This window comes from Pelodiscus sinensis, chromosome 15 (assembly GCF_052426305.1).
Source record: "Pelodiscus sinensis isolate ZL-2025 chromosome 15, ASM5242630v1, whole genome shotgun sequence".
NCBI classification, from domain to species: Eukaryota; Metazoa; Chordata; order Testudines; family Trionychidae; genus Pelodiscus; species Pelodiscus sinensis.
Window position 1 is genome coordinate 19,548,346 of NC_143066.1, and position 23,643 is coordinate 19,571,988.

At 40.4% G+C, this 23,643-nt stretch overlaps 1 protein-coding gene across 6 annotated transcripts in view; it reads right to left on the bottom strand.

The window, feature by feature from the left end:
- SNX29 (sorting nexin 29) overlaps window positions 1-23,643 on the bottom strand; it is a 472,527-nt gene that overhangs the window by 317,440 nt on the left and 131,444 nt on the right. For all 6 annotated transcript variants that reach the window (XM_014577718.4, XM_089782297.1, XM_014577716.4 and 3 more), the window contains one exon: window positions 3,952-4,034. In XM_014577718.4, the coding sequence (XP_014433204.3) occupies window positions 3,952-4,034 (83 nt within the window). The remainder of the gene's footprint in view (window positions 1-3,951; window positions 4,035-23,643) is intronic.

Consider the following 23,643-nt stretch of genomic DNA (forward strand, 5'->3'; position numbering starts at 1 on the left):
TGGCTATCTTCCTCAACTTCATGAAAAAGCTCATTCGACATAAAACACATTTCTAGAAAGAACAATTGTGTGAAGTCTTGTGGCCATGAAGAAAATTAGACCTTAGACTGAAGATTTTGGTGTGTATCATATATATCTCTCTGAACACTCAAGTAGTCCCACTGACTTCCAGGACTGTTTACATTTGTAAAATCACGTCCCTACTTAGAGCACCTTCCTGAATCAGATTTGTATTTACTACAAAGATCCTTACATAAATAATCAATGACCGCTAAGAAAAACACTTTTTTTGTAAGAACAGTAAATGTATAGTCTAGTATGAAGGAAGTATTATTATAAACAATGTATGTAGGCTAAAATGTATTTTGAGCATTATTTTACGGATAACAATTACGGGAAACTTCGCACAGATTGACGAAGCACACTTACCACGTATAGCAAAAAGTGATTTATTTTTAGAAAGGTTGCTACTATTCCCCACCCCCATTTTCTCCTATAAAATCTGACTACCCTACTCACTTTCCATTCTTCTCACTCACTAATTTGAGTAATTTTAACATAGGCTAGCTATATTCTGCAGAGGTTTATATATATAAAAATTATGCTCATCACAGAAACTGTCAGTATCTAATGAAGGATAATTTCTGCTATTATAAGATGCTCAAAAGATCGTTTTCATGAATAATTTTTAATATGAATCATTACATTCAAACAATGTCAGAAATAAAAACTGTATGTAATGGCAAACAACATTCCCTTTGTATGGAAGAATATGGTTTTTGAACTACATACAGGTATATTAATTAACCTTTCAGAGCAGCACTAAGAAGACTGAATCACTTCTCCAAGGAAAACGTAATGCTTGGTTTTCATACAAAGTCTATTAGGTTAAATATTTATCTTAGATACAGTAGTAGAACAGTGTGCACCAGAGATGCTGAATTACTCCCCTCCCAAACAAAGGTATGGGTCAATCTCACGTTAACTGGCAGATTTGAGAAATGAAATTTTCATCCTACAGTTCAACACAGGACAGTAACAATCAGAAGATGATAACAGCTAATGACCGTTTGGTGATATATTGGGATATAAAATCGTCTCATTAGTAAGTCTCAACCCAGATCCTTGTGGTCAATGCCGTGAGTGGTCGCGATTAAGCAAACAACTCCCTTCCCTTGGGTTCGCTAGGACTGTGCAGAACTCTGGTCTGCCCCCTTGCTTACCTGGGAAGTCATCAATAAATTTAGACCAAGTACCAATTTGTGTTTTAATTAATGAGCATAACTTTATTGATGTTGCCACTTAATGAATAACAAAGTTAAAAGATAACAGCTCAGAATGAAAAGAAAATGAACACAAAAAGCAAAATACAAAAAGCAAATTGTTTCTGCTAGCATGATTACAAGGATACTCAGTGATGTCAGCTAACTCGTTATCTAGTTTAATTTCTTCTAGATTAATTTTTTAAAAGAACTGCAACTATGAGGATCCTTGATCTTATAGCTTATCAATATGATTTTGTTTTTGTTGATTTTTTTGACTCTTTTTGTTAGATTTTTTTAGTCTTTTTGTTAGATTTTTTTTAGAGTCTTTTGTTACGTTTTTTGACTTACCCGATCAGGTGTAGCAGCATCTCTCTACTGGCCAGGTAGGGGACAACGAATGCCGTTACGATGCCTGCCTCGGTATGGACCTCCTGCCTCTTGTCGTCAGAGGGCAGCACATGAGTTCAGTTTCCAGAATGAGTTGTAGATTATAAGATACCCGCAGTTGTTACTGAAGGGTATTTATGGCCTGATCTCTCATTGTCTATTCAGTTCTGTAGTTAATTTGAGGTGCAAACATTTTTTTTCTCTTAAGGGCTAGCGAATTAGCTGAGGATCTTGTAAGTAGGTGGCGGCAAAGAATTTTTTTTACTTACACCAAATTTGCTGTGTTACTCAAGAGCTAGCGAATGAGATGAAGCTCTTGTAATTAGATGCAAGGAATTTGTTCTACTTACACCAAATTTGGTAAGTTACTCAAGAGCTAGTGACTCAGATGAGGATTTTTACTCTTACAAATTTTACTGCTTATCCTAAATTTTCATGTTTCCTAACACATTTCCTAATACACTCCTTCTTAACAGCAAAAAGACAATTCATGTAGATTAGGCTACTTCCTCTTAAACATAGCTGTCTGTGCTTTTGCTATAGAATTAATTTTAAAGAGCTGCTAAGCAGACAAGAGAGTCAACACTCACATTGCAAAACTAACTGCTATCCATTGGCAGTGTCAGAAAAGCCACCAGGAATAATGGGCACAGAGCTCAAACTATCTTCTTGTCCTTAGAGCTAGTCCTTTCAGAAAGGGGGAAGCAAGAATTGATGCTACTTGTGTTGTTTTTGTTCTGTGAACTTCATTCTCAAAATTACAAGAAGAGCTTGGATCGTATAATCTTTGGAAACAGAAGAAGGTAAGTTCATTTAAAAAAAACCCAGAAAGGATCTTTAGAAATCTGGAATTTTTCAAGATGTGCTGTTTACAGTTGTTCTACAACTGAAGTATGAGCTCCAAAGAGTAGACTACTTTAGCTAGCAGTGTCAATTGGTCACATATGTTCTCTTGATGGCCATGCCTGAAGATGCAAGCAAGGCTAAAGCTTTATCTACATTGGCAAGTTTTGTTGAGGAAAAGGCCTTTTGACAACAAAACTCCATGAGTGTTTACACCGCAATGCAAATTTTGTTGTGAAAAATGGACATTTTCATTGACAAAATACTTCCATCCTCCATGAGGAATTTTTGTCTTTTCCCCTCCCAGTCTTGTTGACAAACATGGAGGGTAAACACCTTGAGGTGTTTTGACACTGATTCTAGCCTCCAGGAAGTAGTCCAGCTACATGCCCCCTCCCCTTACACGCTCCGTGACATTTAAATACCATTTCCTGCTGCTTGAGATCCTGGAAACCCACCTCCGACCCATGGGCTGATTCAGCATGTGGTGGTCTCAAGGCATTTCCCAAGCCTTGTCATCACATCAAATGCTCCCCAGTTCAGACTGCTGCAGAGCTACTGGGTCTGATCAGTGTATGATGAGAGGAGTCTGTTCAGTCTCAGCTGCAAATGACCGGTATGAACTGGGACATGTATCCTCTGAAGGATATCTGCTATGAAATGAAGCTTGAAAGGACTGATGACCCATCCTAACAAGAGGATGTATTCCAGAGATTTGAAGTTGATTCCATCTCTGCTACAAGCCTGCACAAAGTATTTTGCAACTGGTATATGTATCCGATTTCTTTAACAATTTTAACTTCCTTCCTTCGACTAAACCTTTAAATCTTAGATTTCAAATGACTAGCTAACAGTGTTCTCTTTTGTGTAAGATCTAAGTTATAAATTGATCTGGAAATGTGGCTGGTCCTTTGGGATCAAAAGAACCATTTTGATTTGGTGGGATTGGCTTTAATAACCTCTCATTTGTAAAAGGAGATATAAACAGTATATCATTGTTTAAAAGTTGATTTTCCCCCAACAAAATATGTCCATCTATGTGTTTGACAATTTTCTTTACTATTGTTTCAACTAATTTGCCCTGTTCTGACATTAGACTTACCCAGTCTGTAATTGCCAGGATCATCTCTAGAGCCCTTTTTAAATATTGGCATCATATTAGCTATCTCTCAGTCATTAAATCTGATTTAAAGGTTAGGTTACAAACCACAATTAATAGTTCCGCAATTTCACATTTGAGTTCTTTCAGAACTTTTGGGTGAATGCCATCTGGTCCCGGTGACTTGTTACTGTTAAGTTTATCAATTTAGTACAAAATATTTCATAAAAAAATATTTTCTGCTGTGTCTCATTATCAATGTAGACCTTACTAATGTACAGCAATATTTTTGTCAATAATGATGGAATATGTATACTATGCATCTTCCAAAGATATCTCTCCTCATTTTCTCCTTACCTTCTGCTGTTTGACCTTCTCTTTTTAGCATCTGGACAGCTCCTACATACTTCTTGAGTTGTACTTTTAGCACTTCATTCTCTCTGCAGGTACAATAGTACAAGAAAAATGTAAGAGAAGCTACATTACTAAATATAAGAGAAGTAAACCCATTTCACATAAAAAACAAATGATAAAAATCAACTTTCATGAACATGAGTATGTTCTATCTTAAAAACTAAAAGCAGCAATCTGTAAAGAGAATTACCACAGTGACAATACGGAAACTAGTTTTCCAGAATGAAGGGGAATATGTGGCCAAATGAAGTATAGGCTAATCAATATAATAGATCATTTATAACCCACAGCTTCTGAATTATTTTCGGTCTATATTAGATATCTCTAACCAGATATTAATGATAATCACAGATCTAAGTGACTGTGGTTTTCATGACAAAAGTATAGCTGGTTAGCTAGTCTTCCTTGACTATAAACACAGTGGTTTAACATTTCATACAATTTGTTTTATTCAATGTTTTCTTATGCTGAAAATATTTACTGCTGAACAAATAACTTATTAATTCAGAACATAAGATTATTGTTTTAATCCAGTGTTTCTCTACCAGTGGTACGAGTACCTTTAGGGATAATCGAGAGAAGTCTGAGGGTATGTCATCATAACTGAATTTTAGAGAAACCTGAATTTTTGTTTTAAGTTTTACAGCATTTTATTATTTTTGTACTTTTTACACCCAAACATTTCATTGCCTACCCAGCTATGATTAAGTTGTTTAAACAAGTGTGTTGCAGTGGTAAAAAACAACAACAAAATAAAAAACTGTGTGTCTGAAAACTGTAGGTACTTAATTTTTTTTTTTTTTTTGAGAAAGGGGTACTTTATATATTTTTTTAAAAAAAAAGGTTGAGAAACACTGTTCTAATCGAAAGGACTGACAGCCCTCCTTGTAAATATATAATTTCCAATGTATAGTTTCTAACTCAAAACAATGAAACAAAGTGTAAATTGCAAAATTTTCAACATTTATCTTTATGCCATTTAGTGACACTAAAAGCCTTACATAAAGTCTGAAACAAAAAAGGATTGTATCAGCTTAAATTTCAAACAAAGATATAAATCAGTTACCCCATCCAGTTCTTCAATCCCATGAATTCAACAGAAGCAGTGACAGAGAAGAACAGAACTTGACTTTGCCAAGGAAGTGAATAAAGAAACCCTTATGTAATAAAAATTCTAAATAATCTCACTCGTGGCATAAAAAGCATTTCATAGTGCAAATGTTTTGCAAGTGGTTTGGTGGTAGACTCTGCCTGTAAAAAGAAGAGACCTGACTTCCCAATAGTTCCCTCTAAACAAGAGGCTTTTTCAGTATAATAGACAACTTGCCACTTTGTCAAACCACAGACTTCCATTGTGAGGCTGTGCAGTACAATCTGCCACAGAAAATTAGAAATAAAAACGACGATTCAACTGTTTAGAGAAAGATTGCTTTTCTGAAACAAATATACCAGGAGGAAAGGCCATGGAGGTGCATCCTCCCTGACAGGAAGGATCTAAATCAGGGGTGGGCAATAATTTTACACAGGGGGCCACTTTAGAAATTTCTGAAGCGGCCGCGGGCCACCCCAGAAGGGGAAGAGCCAGGACACTTCCCTGCTTCCCCACCCACAGATCCTGACTGGTGTGGGGAGAGTGCATGAAGTCTTTGCCCCCGCTCCCCCCAGAGAGAACCGCCAGCTGTTCTGAACAGCTGGCAGTTCCCTCTAGGCGCCAGCACCCTTGGAAGCGGGAAGAGACTTTGCATGGTCCCTCCGCCTCCAGTAAATCAGGGCATGGGTGCAGGGGAAGCATGGGAAGTCTCTCGCTCCGTCTCCTACCTGCAAGGGGGTGACACGCTTACAGTCAATCACCAGCTGAACAACTGGTTGTGATTGAATCTAAGCACTTTGCATGCTCGCCTACTGCCAGGTCAATCAGGGCCTAGGAAGGGGGGGGGGGGGGGGGAGCATGCAAAGTCTCCTCCCGCCCTGCCCTCATCCTGCAAGGGGCATGTGTCACTTACAGTAAATCGCCATGGTTGACTAAGTGCCACATGGCTCTTGCAGGGTAGGAGACTTCGCACACTTCCCCCAACCCCCAAGCCCCGATTGGCCTTGGGGCGGGGAGAGGACACAAAGTCTCTTGCTCCATGCCCTGCCCTGCAAGGTTGACTCTAAGCACCACACACTGCTGACAAGGGAGGAGACTTCATGCACTCTCCTGTCACCGGGTCTGATTGGCCCGGAGACAGGAGAGTGGCTGGGTATCCGCAGGCTGGATAAAGCCACTTGGCAGACCAAATCTGGCCTACGGCAGCCCTCTTGCCCACCCCTAATCTAAATTGTACATTTAGCAGCAAGGCAAGAGGCAGTCCAAATAGTAATGCTAAAAAGGGAAAGGATCTCCCCTCCCATACTGATTGCAGGTTTGTGGGTACTATAGATTAACAAGATGGAAATGTAGGACTCAATTTAAGGGAACCTATTTACAAAGCAATTTCACATTGCCTGTTAGGGTTCAACTATGTACATATTAGAAAAATGTTAAGTCCGCTGTGAGCATGACATGCGTGGTATTGAAGAACTGTAAGGAGTTACAACTATCCCAGCAAAGGATCATGTCAGGTCCCTACTGAAGCCTCAAGGTAGGAATATTTCCTATAGAATGCTGAGCCCCCAAGCCCTACTTCCACTTGAAACATAAAGGACCTCTAATTGCATTCCAGATATTAGAACTATGGCACCAAAAGCTACTGTCAACAGAGTCAATACTAAATTATGTTGAATTCTTTCAATTATTTGTTATGTAGGATGAGGAAAGGGGACATTAAATGGAGAACACAAAAGTAAATTAACATTTTTTAAGTGACTAGTTTAGTTTAAATGGCTAATTTAATTGTTTTAAATTGCTAATTATGCAATGCCAGTGGAAATGTGACAGATATGAAACTTTAAATTTTACATTTATCATCATTAAATGTCATTTGCCATTTTGTTGCTCAATCACTTAATTTGGTGAGATCTTTTTGAAGCTCTTCACAGTTTACTTTGGTCTTTACTATCTTGAGCAGTTTGATATCATCTGCAAATTTTCCCACCTCATTGTTTACCCCTTTTTCCAGATCATTTATGAATATGTTGAATAAGATTGGTCCCAGGACAGACCCTTGGGGGACCCCACTAGTTACCACTCTTCACTCTGAAAACCGACCATTTATTCCTACCCTTTGTTTCCTGTCTTTTAATCAGTTATCAATCCATGAAAGGACCTTCCCTCATATCCCATAACAACTTACTTTACTTAAGAGCCTTTGGTGAGGGACCCTGTCAAAGGCTTTCTGGAAATCTAAGTATACCATAGCCACTGGATCCCACTTGTACATGTTTGTTGACCCCCTCAAAGAATTCTTGAAACATAGTAAGGCATGATTTTTCTGTACAGAAACCACATTGATTTTCCCCCAACAAAATATGTCCATTTATGTGTCTGACAATTTTCTTTACTATTGATTGAATAATTGAATTCTTTCAATTATTTGTTATGTAGGATGAGGAAAGGGGACATTAAATGGAAAACACAAAACTAAATTAACATTTTTTAAGTGGCTAGTTTAATTTAAATGGCTAATTTAATTGTTTTAAATTGCTAATTATGCAATGCCAGTGGAAATGTGACAAATATGAAACTTTAACACTCTTTTAGAGTCAAAATAGAGCTATGAAAACTGGGCAAAAACATACTATTTGGATAATGTTAAACATTGTTGAAAGCACTGTTGCTAGCAATAGCACTTAATCCTGCATCAGGCAAGAAGAAACTTAAATTCTCCCTAGCAAAAGTAAGAATGCTCTTACTTTCTCACCCTACAGAAGTTAATTTCTGGTTCCAATTTCTTTGAAGAAAAGGTTTTCAATTTCCAATCATTCTGCAATGTAACAACTGCGGTATCAAATTGCATTTGAGTCTGAAAATAAATCAAACTATTCTGCTAGATTCCCAATCAAGTTCAGCATAAAATAGTAACAACGGAATTTTTAACTGTAATCTTGAGCTTCTGTGACACGACCTAATAAAAATATTGAAAAGGTCACACTTATTTTGTCACAATTGTGCTGACATCAGGCAATCCATACTCTAGCTGCAGTAATTTAAACACTCTATTAAAATAAAGGGAGGGTTTTCCCTTGGGACTATCTTAGGAAATGATTACTATATAAAAGAGACAAAATACAACATTAAAGAAATCAGAACTCTTAGGAATTCACTGGAAAATTATACTGCTGGTATATTCTTTATATAAAGACCACACGTCCGTCAAGTCAGATTACTGGTCAATACAACCTCAGTTTAATTCAGTCATTTAATACGTGTTTGCTAAATCATGTGCGGAAGGAACTATTCATTGCTTAAATTCAAATTTTTAATTAAGTCCTAGGAGGTTTTATTCATTTTAGGATATTTTTTAACTTCCTAAATATGTAAAATACAAAAGTAAGTCATTTCTTCCTCTCGGATGGAAAGAAGAGAGGTGAGATGTAGAGTAACAAAGAAATATTGTTTAATTTCATGTACTAAATGGTAATAGTATTAATTAACTCATTCTTGGGCAATATTATATTTTATACCACATCAGAGAGGAAACATTTGTCATTAGTAGTAGAGACATATCTATAACTATATTTAGTTTTGAATTAGTGGGGATTAAACATCAAAGGAATCACAAGATATGATAAAAATGCTCCATTAAAATCCTAGTTTGTAAGTTTTGAAGGTCAGATAGATAATCTCTCTATACTGAGATAACTAATACCATTCAAAAATATTAAAACTGTATTACTATATCAAAGGACTCCAAAAAAAGTACACATTCACTTCACAAAGATGATAAATCTCTTAAGATTTCCTATGTAAGGCAATTCCAAAGTAAGCTACCATAATCCAATTCACATTTCATTTTCTAATGTGTCTCTTTATAAATCAATTGGCCTAATATTATATATTAGTCCCAGACATTTATTTTATTAGATCAGCAACGACAACCTAAATTCTAACATAGTACCCATCTCCTTTGTGTATGAATTTCTACAGCTCTTTTTATCCAAAGGATTTCAAGGCACATAACCTAGTAACCTCAGTCATGCAGAACACAATGCCATCCACAGCCTCCGGAACAACTCTGACATTATAATCAAAGAGGCTGACAAAGGAGGTGCTGTTGTCATCATGAACAGACCTGACTACCTAAAGGAGGCTGCCAGACAACTCTACAATACCAAATTCTACAGGCCTCTTTCCTCAGATCCCACTAAGGAATACACTAAGAAACTGCACCATCTTCTCAGGACACTCCCTACACAAGCACAGGAACAAATGGACACACCCTTAGAGCCCCGACCAGGGTTGTTCTATCTATTACCCAAGATCCACAAACCTGGAAATCCCGGATGCCCCATCATCTCAGGCATTGGCACTCTCACTGAAGGACTGTCTGGCTATGTGGACTCTCTACTCAGATCCTACGCCACCAGCACTCCCAGTTACCTCCGTGACACTACGGATTTCCTGAGAAAACTACAATGCATAGGTGATCTTCCAGAAAACACCATCCTAGCCACCATGGATGTAGAGGCTCTCTACACAAACATCCCACATGCAGATGGAGTACAAGCTGTCAGGAACACACCACACAATCCATTGTTTACAGCCAAGCACTGAGGTACAACCACATATGCTCCAACCCCTCAGACAGAGACCTACACCGACAAGATCTTCAACAAGCATTCTGTAAACTACACGAGGAAGTGAGGAGACAGATTAACAGAGCCAGACGTGTACCCAGAAGCCTCCTGCTATGGGACAAACCCAAGAAAGAAACCAACAGAACACCACTGGCCATCGCCTACAGTCCTCAGCTAAAACCTCTCCAATGCATCATTAGTGATCTACAACCCATCCTGGACAATGATCCCTCACTTTCACAGGCCTTGGGAGGTAGGCCAGTCCTTGCCCACAGACAACCTGCCAACCTGAAGCATATTCTCACCAGCAACTACATACCACACCATAATAACTCTAACTCAGGAACCAATCCTTGCAACAAACCTCGGTGCCAACTCTGCCCACATATATACACCAGCAACACCATCACAGGACCTAACCAGATCAGCCATACTGTCACTGGTTCATTCTCCTGCACATCTACTAACGTAATATATGCCATCATGTGCCCCACTGCTATATACATCGGCCAACCTGGACAGTCCCTACGTAAAAGAATCAATGGACACAAATCAGATATTAGGAATGGCAACATACAAAAACCTGTAGGGGAACACTTCAATCTTCCTGCACACACAATTGCAGATCTAAAGGTAGCCATCCTGCAGCAAAAAAACTTCAGGACCAGACTTCAAAGAGAAACTGCTGAGCTGCAGTTCATCTTCAAGTTTGACACAATCAACTTAGGATTAAACAAAGACTGTGAATGGCTCGCTAACTACAAAAGCAGCTTCTCCTCTCTTGGAATTCACACCTCCAGATCAGCTACTAGAAGTGGGCCTCATCCTCCTTGATTGGATCCACCTCGTCATCTTCAGCCTGATTCTGGCCTGCACATTTATACCTGCTTCTGGAAATTTCCACTACATGCATCTGACGAAGTGGGTCTTTGCCCATGAAAGCTTATGCTCCAACACTTCAGTTAGTCTCTAAGGTGCCACAGGACTCCTTGCCACCAAGGCACATAAACACTCTGGAGCTTGATTTAACACCCACTCAAGTTGTCTTTTCCATTGAGTTCAGTAGTGTTAGAGCAGGTTTGAAATAACTTTGATTGGAACTGGGAGGAAAGAGACAGGGTGCAGAAAAGGACTTAGAGGGTGTAGGGAAAGGACTGATGGGTGGACAAAGTTGACTGGGACAAGGAATGAGGCTTGGGGTGTCAAAGGCCAAGAGATCAGACTAGAATAAGGACAGGACAGAGAAAACAGGAACATGTGTTAGGTGGGTGGACCAAATGGGCGGACCAAATGGGCAGAAAGATCTATTACCACTGAAGCACACTCCCCTCGAGAACTTGAATAGAAGCCAAGATCAGGGGAGCTACAGCCACACCAGGCCTCAGGCAAGGTGTGGGGATGGGTTCCCGGAAGGGGCAGGGCCAGATGCAGCCAGCCCTCAGTGTCATCACAGTACATCACCCAGGGCTTCTGGAGCAACTTAAAGAAGCTGGGCCTCCGGGTGCCACCGCTGCCGCAGTAGTAACTGGGAGCTCCGAGCCCTTTTGAATCATTGGGCCCTGGAGCAGTTGCCCCCTTTGCCCACTCCTCCCATGAGCGGGCCTGGTCAAGATTCTCAAGTATTACTGTTCCCTTGCAGTCCTCTGCAGTCAGTAAATTGCTGTGAAAAACACTAGCACAGGGTGCCTCATCTCCACCTCGTGGTTGGCCCACACAGGATAACACCCTATTATTGCTATCAGCTTGTTACTTAAACTGCCAGGGGTCTATCTTCTTGTTCTTTACCCTTAGCTCCTATGGGAGCATAGGCCATCAACAATTTATTTCCAAGCCTCTCTGTCTTGTGCCACCTTTTCTAATTCTCTCCAGCTTTTTCCCGTCTTCCTCACATTCACATCCAGATCTCTTCTCCAACTATTTTTTGGCCTTCCTCTTCCCCTTTTTCCCTGGGTGTGTCCATTCCATGAGGAGTAACGATAGTTCGAACTAGGAAGCCTAGTTCGAACTACCTAGTTCGTGCCGCGTGGCTACACGCGGCACGGAGTTCAAACGAGCGGGGATTTAAAAATGGCGGCGCCCCGCTTATGCAAATGAAGCCCGGGAAATTCAAATCCCGGGCTTCATTTGCAATTGCGGCGTGCCTACATTACCCCGCTAGTTCGAACTAGCGGGGTAGCGTAGACATACCCTGGGAGAGGAATCTCCCACTGCGAAAAGAATCCCCAGTACTTCCAATTTAGTTATCTCTCTTATAAGTGTAAATTAAGTTCACAACTCCCTTGTAAGAACTCGTCTCACAAAAGACAGACCAGCACTATTTGGCATCACAGATAAGAAAGAGAAATACGTGACCCCATGGGTATAAAGATGGGTCCAGCAGCACACTCACTTTGTGTGTCAATCTACCCTCTACCTGCTGGTCGGGTTAGGTGTTTTGACCTCCCGAGGTTCCATGAGGACGCCCACCTCGTATTTTCGTCTTTCCTAGGAATTGAGGGACCAGCCCTGGCCTGACACGCTGGAGTCAAGAGGCACAAAAGGGGGTAAAAATTGTACCTGGATGTGGTCCTTTGTCTTAAGTGTCTTAAGACTTAGAGCTCTTTAAAGATTAAGCTGTCACTTGGTACCATTATTTCTATTCTTCCATCTTTATCTTCTTTGTAACCATTTTTAAGATCTATATTTGCTAGCAGTTAAGAAATAGAGCAATAGCCATTGTAACCATATGATTTATAAGCTTCCTTAATAAACCTGTAACTGTTTAAGCTGTAACCTGACTCCTTCAATTGCTGTAACAGAACCAAGCACAATTTGAAAGAACTTCAGACGGTCATAAGGGACAGGTATAGGAAGAGCTTGGGCGTTTGAATTGTGTCACTCCCAGGTGACAGATCCGTTGGGGCATCTCTCAGTCTTCCCTAGACTGCCCGCTGTGAAGGGATCTTGTATTCTAGCAGCTAAAATCTGAGATGTAATAGGCTCTTCCTATAAACCCAGGGCATCTGTCAGCCTGTTGGCTGCCTTCTGCGACGGGACCCCAGTCCTAGCAGTAAAGTCACGAACATTAAACCTTTTTCTCAGTAACACACACACACCCTGCCCGGCTGACAGTGGGCTGATCATAGGAGGACCATGACCGCAAATGTGATGGTTCTGCAAAAAAGGCAAAGACAATACCATGGTACAAGGCACTGGTAAAACCTCATTTGGAATACTATGTACAATTCTTAGAATCATAGAATAATAGGACTGGAAGGGACCTCGAGAGGTCATCGAGTCCAGCCCCCCGCCCTCAAGGCAGGACCAAGCTCCGTCTACACCATCCCTGACAGATGTCTATCTAACCTGTTCTTAAATATCTCCAGAGAGGGAGATTCCACCACCTCCCTTGGCAATTTATTCCAATATTTGACCACCCTGACAGTTAGGAATTTTTTCCTAATGTCCAATCTAAACCTCCCCTGCTGCACTTTAAGCCCATTACTCCTTGTCCTGTCCTCAGTAACCAAGAGGAACAAATTTTCTCCTTCCTCCTTGTGACACCCTTTTAGATATTTGAAAACCGCTATCATGTCCCCCCTTAATCTTCTTTTTTCCAAACTAAACAAGCCCAGTTCATGAAGCCTGGCTTCATAGGTCATGCTCTCTAGACCTTTAATCATTCTTGTCGCTCTTCTCTGTACCCTTTCCAATTTCTCCACATCTTTCTTGAAATGTGGCGCCCAGAACTGGACACAGTACTCCAGCTGAGGCCTAACTAGTGCAGAGTAGAGCGGCAGAATGACTTCACGAGTTTTGCTTACAACACACCTGTTGATACAACCTAGAATCATATTTGCTTTTTTTGCAACAGCATCACACTGTTGACTCATATTCAACTTGTGGTCCACTATGACCCCTAGATCCCTTTCCGCCATGCTCCTTCCTAGACAGTCGCTTCCCATCTTGTATGTATGGAACTGATTGTTCCTTCCTAAGTGGAGCACTTTGCATTTCTCAAGTATCAGAGGGGTAGCCGTGTTAGTTATTTATTCCTGCCTCTGGAAATTTCCACTACATGCATCTGACGAAGTGGGTCTTTGCCCACGGAAGCTTATGCTCCTACACTTCAGTTAGTCTATAAGGTGCCACAGGACTCCTCGTCGCTTTTGCATTTCTCTTTATTAAACCTCATCCGGTTTACCTCTGACCATTTCTCTAACTTGCTAAGGTCATTTTGAATTATGTCCCTATCCTCCAAAGAAGTTGCAACCCCACCCAGTTTGGTATCATCTGCAAACTTAATAAGCGTACTCTCTATCCCAATATCTACATCATTGATGAAGATATTGAACAGTACGGGTCCCAAAACAGATCCTTCTGGAACTCCACTTGTTATCCCTTTCCAGCAGGATTTAGCACCGTTAACAACAACTCTCTGACCACGGTTATCCAGCCAATTATGCACCCACCCTATCGTGGCCCTATCTAAGTTATATTTGCCTAGTTTATCAATAAGAATATCATGCGAGACCGTATCAAATGCCTTACTAAAGTCTAGGTATATGACATCCACCGCTTCTCCCTTATCCACAAGGCTCGTTATCCTATCAAAGAAAGCTATCAGATTAGTTTGGCATGACTTGTTCTTCACAAACCCATGCTGGCTATTCCCTATCACTTTATTGCCTTCCAAGTGTTTGCATATGATTTCCTTAATTACCTGCTCCATTATCTTCCCTGGGACAGACGTTAAACTGACCGGTCTGTAGTTTCCTGGGTTGTTCTTATTCCCCTTTTTATAGATAGGCACAATATTTGCCCTTTTCCAGTCTTCTGGAATCTCCCGTCTGCCATGATTTTTCAAAAATCATAGCTAAAGGCTCAGATACCTCCTCTATCAGCTCCTTGAGTATCCTGGGATGCATTTCATCAGGACCTGGTGACTTGCTGACATCTAACTTTCCTAAGTGATTTTTAACTTGTTCTTTGTGTATCCTATCTTCTAAACTTACCCTCTCTCTGCTTGTATTCACTACGTTAGGCACACCTCCAGACTTCTCGGTGAAGACCGAAACAAAGAAGTCATTGAGCATCTCTGCCATTTCCAAGTTTCCTGTTACTGCTTCTCCCTCCTCACTAAGCAGTGGGCCTACCCTGTCCTTGGTCTTCCTCTTGCTTTTAATGTATTTATAAAAGGTCTTCTTGTTTCCCTTTATGCCTGTAGCTAGTTTGATCTCATTTTGTGCCTTTGCCTTTCTAATCTTGCCCCTGCATTCCCGTGTTGCTTGCCTATATTCATCCTTTGGTATTTGTCCTAGTTTCCATTTTTTATAGGACTCCTTTTTTATTTTGAGATCATGCAAGATCTCCTTGTTAAGCCAAGCTGGTCTTTTCCCATATTTTCTATCTTTCCTACACAGCGGAATTGTTTGCTTTTGGGCCCTTAACAACGTCCCTTTGAAATACTTCCAACTGTCCTCAGTTGTTTTTCCCTTCAGTCTTGCTTCCCATGGGACCTTACCTACAAGTTCTCTGAGCTTATCAAAATCTGCCTTCCTGAAATCCATTACCTCAATTGTGCTGGTCTCCCTTCTACCTTTCCTTAAGATCATGAACTCTATTATTTCATGATCACTATCCCCTATACTGTCTTCCACTTTCAAGTTCTCAACTAGTTCCTCCCTATTTGTTAAAACCAAATCCAGAACAGCTTCTCCTCTGGTAGCTTTTTCAACCTTCTGAAACAGAAAGTTGTCTCCAATGCAGTCCAGAAACTTATTGGATAGCCTGTGCCCCGCTGTGTTAGTTTCCCAACATATGTCTGGATAGTTGAAGTCTCCCATCACCACCAAATCTTGGGCTTTGGATAGTTTTTTTAATTGTTTAAAAAAGGCCTCATCCACCTCTTCCACCTGGCTAGGTGGCCTGTAGTAGACTCCTAGCATGATATCACCCTCGTTTTTTACCCCTTTTAGCTTAGCTGTGTAGAGAGTCTCTGGGTTATCTCCTACGTTCATCTCCACTTCAGTTCTTGTCACCCATGTTCAAGAAAGGGTCATTTAAACTGGAACGAGTGTACAAAAGAACTATAAAAATTGGAATAGAGGGCCTATTTTATGAGATGTGACTAAAGAGTGTGGATTCTTTAGATTAGGAAAAAAACGCTGAGATCCCTCCGGGTGATAAATACGAGAGAGAGACAGAGACAGAGACAGAGACAGAGACAGAGACAGAGACAGAGACAGAGACAGAGAGAGAGAGAGAGAGAGAGAGAGCGCTAATTAAGTTAAAGGACAAAATTACCACAAGAACAAATGCATATAAGCTGGCCATGAACTAATTCAAGCAGGAAACAAGAAGGTTCTGAAACAGCCTCCCAGAAAGACAGGAGTTTCATACTAGGGGTCATGACTCTTCAGAGGATTGTGAGCTGTCAGCCCCTACTCCCAAACCATGCTTCAGTTCCAACATTTATAATAGTGTTAAACATTTTAAAAAGTGTTTTTAATTTATAAGAAGGGATCACACTTAGAGGCTTGCTGTGTGAAAGGGTCACTAATACAAAATTTGAGAAGTACTGCAATAAAAATGGGGGAAGAAAGGGACTTAATTCATTTGAAGAACACACTGAAACAATTCCTATGTGGGACTGAATGCTGGGGATGCTCCTGACAACAAGGGGACAGGTCTCAGGAGCTTTGAGGTGTCTCTTCCAGTTCATGGTGAATGTTTCTAAAACTCATGCTTCAAGCATTTCAGTCCATGACTGGTAGCAGTCAGAAAGTAATTTGCTCCACCCCCTTGAATATATTGGTATCAAGCATTTTCTCTCTCATTTTTTGGTTCTCATTCTCTCTCTCATCCTGCTCACAGTCTAAGGCTATGTCTACACAGCAGCATTATTTCAGAATGTCAGTTATTCCAAAAAAATGTAGTACGCGTCTACACAGCAAGTCCATTATTTCAAAATAAATTTGAAATAACAGGCTTCTTACTCTGACTCCTGTAACCTTCATTGTACGAGGAGTAAAGAAGCTGGGGGAAGAGTACTTTATTTTGAAATAATTGCTGTGCAGACAGTGCCAAAAGTCAAAATAGGCTATTTCGACTGAAGCTACGCAATTAGCATAGCTCAAGTACCAATCTATCTGCTTTCTTCTACAATCTGATCATATATAAAGCAGAATCTCAAAGTAACAAACACCTCAGGAATGGAAGTTGTTTGTTATTCTGGAACATTCATAACTCTAAACAAAATGCTATGGTTGTTCCTTCAAAAGTTTACAATTGTATGCTAACTTAATACAGCTTTATCAATCTTTTAACCATCTTAATTTACATGGAACAAGCACAGAAACAGTTTCCTTCCCTTCTAAAATCTTTTTTCTAAACTTTCCTTATTGTTATTGGCAAATAATGTTTAACACAGTACTACTCTGTGTTTGCTTTTGCTGTTGTTGCTGCCTATGCTAATGTCTGATGGCATACTTCTGGTTCCAAATAAAGTCCGAGTTTGTAACTCTGGTGTTGTAACGCTAAGGTTCTACTGTATCTCACTTAGTTTACTGCTATTACTGGGGTTCCAGGAATTGGTGCACCTTGGTCCTTTCTGTTCTCTGCCTCATAAGAGTTCAGTCTCCTCAGGGCTGTAATACCCTGGTCTAATTTCAGCTATTTAGTGGTTCAACTGCATGGGTACTGGTGGCCTGAGACAGATAGGCACTCAGACTAGATTATATCTGATGGCACAATCTGGCCTTAAGTGCTTATGATACTTTATTTATTTCTTGAAGATTAACATCTTCTAATCATACAAACAGCATGCTAAATTGAATGAATGGGCATATTGTGTTCACATATGACAGATGCAAACCCTGACCTAATATACATGTGAACACAATTCACATGGAAAGAGTTAATGCCATTGCTTAATTAGAACCTTTGCTAGATTGTCAAGGGGTGACAAAGGGAACCCTACTTATTAACACTTTGACAAGAGTATGTAAAGGTCCACACCTTGTTACTTGTGCAATGATAGTAGCATCCCATTACTGATGTGAGAATCGTGGCTTCCAAGACTGTAAAATGAAACATAGCTAATAATGCTTAACTAGGGCATTAATTTTCAACAGCAGTTTCAAACCTTTCATTGATATGATATTTGATATCTGTTATAATCCCCAAGCAGTCTTGCTAACCCCACAATCTATCCACCTCGTTTTGACCTGCCCCATTGCCAATGGTCCCTGTTGAACAGGTTCCGGACTGGACAGCCAACAAAGATCACACATGTATAAAATACTGCTTTGCCGAAGACAGGTATTCTATTTTCACAATAACTATTAATGACACACAGATCCATACTACCTTAGCAACAGTTACTGTTCACACTGCCTTTTTTTAAACTATATGGAAAGACTCATCACCTAGTAAGCATTGAATGCAAGTTCTCCCATAGTTTAAACTCTCAATTTCCACAGTACTTCTCAAGTTGAAGTAAGTATCTCTATCCCCATTTTATCTTAGACAACTCAAGGAAACACTGCTTAAAATTTTTTTTAATTCAGAACTATTCCATCTTTATGTATTTTGGCAATATAAAAGTATCAACATTTTGCAAATGCTACTACTGAAATGATTCTTAATATGACTGCACTTAGTTTAATGTACATGCCTTTCAGTTCATTATATATATTATATAGAATACTCTCTACAAAACAGAAGATTCTATAAATCAAACGCAGTTCCTAAGATACATTACTCTGAATAGCTAATATTTCAAAATTGAAATACGAAGCAACCAAATTTAGATAAGCTACGCCAATAATAATGACAATGCAAGTGATGCAAAATTAATCAGGGTGGCAGCTGAAGGAGCAGGAGGCAATTGCTTTTCCGGAACTGGTTCAGTAGCCTTGGCAGCTGGCAGATCCCAAACTCACTCAGCCACTATTCAAATGAGCGTCTCCAGTAACAAATGCTCCCATTCCCTTTGGCCTCCTGCTCCATGAACCAGTTTATTAGCAGTGCTCCTGATGTGCACTGACAAATTCAAACTGCTCCTGGCTTCTCCTATCCATCTCTATGAACAGCTTCTCCAGTATCCTTCTCCATCTGCCTCTGATATCTCAGGAGTACTGTTCCAGCCCTCCTCGCTGAAGGGCTTCCCTCTCAGTTACCAAAGACCCTGCCAATTCAAAGACAAAAGTAGCATAATATTTTTTCACTTTAGAAGAATCTGAGAAAACCTCCCACATAACACAACTTTGCTGTGGCCACAATTCTGATACTTTTCACCATTCTAGGAATGCGACCGTTGGACTATCCTTGGATCTCAGATAAATTTTGTAGCCCATGAGGTAGAAACAGAAGCTTCTAGTGATAAAAATACACGCACTAATTTTTTCAAAAATTTAAAATTTTCATAGTGACTCAAGGAGGTAGGGGCAAGAGGGAGAAGCATAAGAATCTTGCGCAAAATGGGGTTTTGTGCCAAAAAAAACCTGTCCACACTGCTTCTTTTTGCGCAAAAACCCCTTGCACAAAAAGAAACAGCAGAAAATATGCTAATGAGATCATGACTTATGCTAGTGAGTCCCTCATTAGCATATTTTCTGCCAGAAGAACTCGCAGTGAAGACGTAGTCTATGATTTGATGCACTATATCCTTTTACATGCTATCCCTTATGGATACTCATATGCACAATGAATTATACTTCTGACATTTTACTCTAATGCCAATCACTTCATATCTTAGGAGTAAATTTTTTCATTGCTTTAATTTTCATTTGGCAACTGTCTGATGCAAATACAAATTTGCTGAAGTTTTGGCTTTTTCCTTTAAAAAAAAGAAGTGATTTATTTCAATGTTCATTTTTACCTATCCAAAACTCATTTCTTGGAATTATGTTAAAAGACAAGATTTTTTACTTCTTCCATCATTTTAGTGATGGGCTTATCAATTGCTTTTGTTGACTACATACACTGCCCCCCCCTTGCTGCCTATCAGAGGCAGCAAAGTGGGGAGGAGACAGGAGCTGATGCCCATGAGGAGCCAGCTTTTAAGACAGCTCCTCATAAGCTCCGGATCCCGTGAAGCCTGTCCACCCCTCTCCACCTCTACACTGCTGCCTGTGATAGAGAAGTAGCAGCACAGAGGGTGAGGGGGGAGGCAGGCAGGAGCCAGTACACATGGAAAGCCAGCTTTCAAGCCAGCTCCCCACATGTATCAGCTTCCGTGGAGTCGCCTGCCACCCCCCACCCCCATCCGTGCTGCTGCCTCTCTATCAGAGGCAGCAGCGCTGGGGGAGGGGAGCAGGCAGAAGCTGGCTTTTAAGTTGGCTCTCTGCAGGGGCCACCTGCCCCCCCCCCCTTACTGCATCCCACAGAGGCAGTGGGGGCAGGGGTGGGAATATGTTGCCCCACTGAATCCAGTGCTCTATCAGAGACAGCAGTAGAGGTGGGGGGCAGGAGAGGCTGCTCTGTGGGATGCCGGCACAGCTTCTGTCTGCAGGGAGCCTGGGCCCCCCGCAGACAGGAGATGCTGCCACACCATTCGAAGACAGTAGCAAGAGGTAGCAGGGGACACTGGCTGTTGGCCTCACCCCCAGGGACTACTGAATAGTCATGTGACCATTAACATTTGATGAGGTTACATATCTAACATCCCTATTGCTTATACAGTTAAAAATAAAACCAGCCAATGTATAGCTCTAGTCTCTCAGATTTTTGTTTATGAAGAATAATCAAAGATCCTGGCTTCATTACAATGCAGTTTATCAGATTCCTTGCCAGTAGATGTCTGAATCTGTATTTCAAAATACTGAGGTGGGAAATGCTATAGTTTCTGAAAAGCAATAGAAATTCTTTCTAATCTCTGTTACATTTTAAGATTGTATTCCTCTTACCATTATTGGATATATGCCTAAAGTCTAGAAGAATATCTTAGGTATGTCTGCACTATGCAGCTTTTAGCAACAAAGCTGTGTCAACACACTCTATCGCCAAAAGTCAGTTTGTGTGAATGCTGTCTGTGGACACTTTTAGTGACAAAATACTTCCATCCCCAAGGAGCAGGTTTTGCTTTGTCAGCTGGAAAGTGTTCCTGTCAACAAAGCAGAGGTCACACATACATTTGCCACTTAAGAACAACAAAAGATTTGTCCAGCAAGTGTAAATAAACCCTTTGTAACACTAAATGACTTCTGAGCTACTAATAATCTGGATAAATTGAGTCCACTTTTTGGTCTGTGTTTTAAAACCAATTCTCCCACAACTCTCTCAGTACCATATATTTGTTGCTTTATGGAAGATCTGGCCCCTTCGTTGTGATATATGTCATTTCAGTAATACAACTATCTGGTATTAATTTAATTTTTTCCAACAACTAAATCAAGTGAATTAAAAAATGTTTCAGCCTCTATTACACTACTATAGTTTAGATCTAATATACATTGGCATTGTCTATTTTTTATCTTCCCTAGAATTCTCTCTCTCTCTTCTACAGTTTAAATACATTTCGAAAGGACTCACTTAAAATAAATGAGGTAAGGAAATTGATAGCAAGAATACTTTGGCAAATGTGGCCGACAGGTTAGAGAAGTGTATTTCTTTGTGCTTTGTAAATTTCTTCAACCATTACACACCGGAAAAATATAAATCTGATACTATGATTCATGGTACAGAAGTAAAATCCTGTTTAATTAGTTAAGCAGTTAAACATTATGTTTAACCAGTTAATTGATTAAATGAAGGAGGGCAGGGGGGCCTGCCACAGCTGGGCTGGAGTATCTCTGCCTGCAGCATGCTGGGCCAAGTCCACCGCAGATGGGAGCTTCTCCATCCAGGCTGGAGAGTCTCTCCACCTGTGGTGGACCTGCAGGGCTGAAGCAATCCCCTGACCGCACCAAGAGGGGTGCTACTCCAGCCTCCCCTGGTTAACCATAACCAGTAAGCAGTAAAGGTGATGCTTACTAGCTAACCGGTTAACCATTCACATCCCTAATTCATGCTGTACTTTTTACAGAGTTTTTGCTTTAGTCAGTGCAAAAATCAGTGCAAATGCAAGTTAGTCTGAAACAACTTAAATCCTCAAAACTGAATTCTAAAGTCATGCAGACTGATGATCTACTATATATAATTGTGGGGTAGTCAGCTGCAAGTTGTACAACTGCAAGATAGATAGATTCAATTTTCTCCACTTTATACACTGTTTTAAAAATCTCAGAGGGGCAGCCATGATAGTCTGTAACTTTAAAAACTAGTAGTCCTATGGCACCTAAGAGACTAACATACATACATATATATACACACAGGGCTCGCCGAACCGCAGCGAGACCCGCTCGCCAGCCGCACTGTCCGGCGATCTGCGCATGCGCAGATCGTTCTGCACATGCGCAGATCGCCCGGGTCTTCCAGGTTACAATCTACTCGCCACGGGCAAGTAGATTGTATAATCTGTCGAGCCCTGTATATATATATATATATATATATATATATATATATATATATATATATATATATATATATATATATATATATATATATATATATATATCATGAGTTTTCGTGGACAAAACCCACTTCTTCTAGATGAGATGAGATTGAGTAGAGAGAAAAAAATATCTTCAGGTCAAAAGACTACTTTTGTAAAGTAAGTGCCTCAAGAATGAAGCATAATAATACAGAGTAATCTTTTATATATGTCTAACCTATTATAGCCTGAAGAATGTTTTATTTAAATGAATACATTTCCAGTAGTAATACTGGGTGTTAATGGGTGCTTTGTCGGGAATTGAAAATATTTATCTTGCTTCTATTTCAAGATATACACATATATCCAAACATACATTTTATTCTGCTGACAACCTATAATTGTTAAGAAGCTTCAAAATATTATATAGTTTTACATAAATCGAGGAAATTAACTGGAATGAAAAATTGTACAGATGTCTCAATTGTGTGTATATTCATACCATCTATGTCAGGATATGATTTGATCACAGAGATCACTTATTCCATTTCTTTAACAAATTTCCATGACGTCTTCAGCTTCCCAGGCTCCCACTGTGGCGCTCGAGCTTTGGCTTCAGCCTCACCTTAATCATTCCCTGATTTTGTCAATTTTTACCCTGACTGCACCATGAATTTTGCCTAATTTTACCATGGCAAAATTGTATCCATACATATGAAACACCGCTAATTCAAATCAGAAAACTCCTGCAAATGCATTTAGAACTTAACACAGAACTAAACTAATCATCAGTGTCTGGTAATGCAAGTAGAATAGACCTTGGAACTAGTTAAAATAGCCTCTGAGGCAGAAGGAAAAAAGACAATGAAGTCTTGCAAGGAGGCATAATGTGACAATTGTAACAGAAGAGTTCCTAACAAGGAAAATACTGCCTGCACGGAAAGCTGTAACACTGTTTTTCTTTGGCTAATCTCATGTCATAGATCATGACACAGTGTAATGCAGTGGTCACCAGTAGGTTGATCGCAGCACCTCTAGGGGTCCTTCGTCATGGCCAGCTGGCTGGGTGGCTGCCTGTTTGTTCCAGCACAACTGGAGCATGGTGCAGCCTCGACAGGATGAAAGCTACAGCCCACAAGGTTGCACTTCACTCCACCAGAGCTGCATTAAAGAGGGTCAGCCACCCAGGCGGGCTGTCCCTCTTTGTTAACTTGCTGCCTGGAAGGAAGGAAGGAAGGAAGGAGGTGCACATGCAAACACACGTGTGCGTCCCTGCCCTTGCCTCCTGCTCCGGGAGGGGGCTGGGCGGTAGGGTTGCCAGATGGTTTAACCAAAAATACTGAACACCACGCTCCCCTCCCCCCCCCAAAAAAAAGAACCATCAGGAAAAAATTATCTTCAGGAAAAAAAAGGGGGAAGACCAAAGTTGTTGAGCCCCCCCCTCTTCAGACACCCTCCCCCCC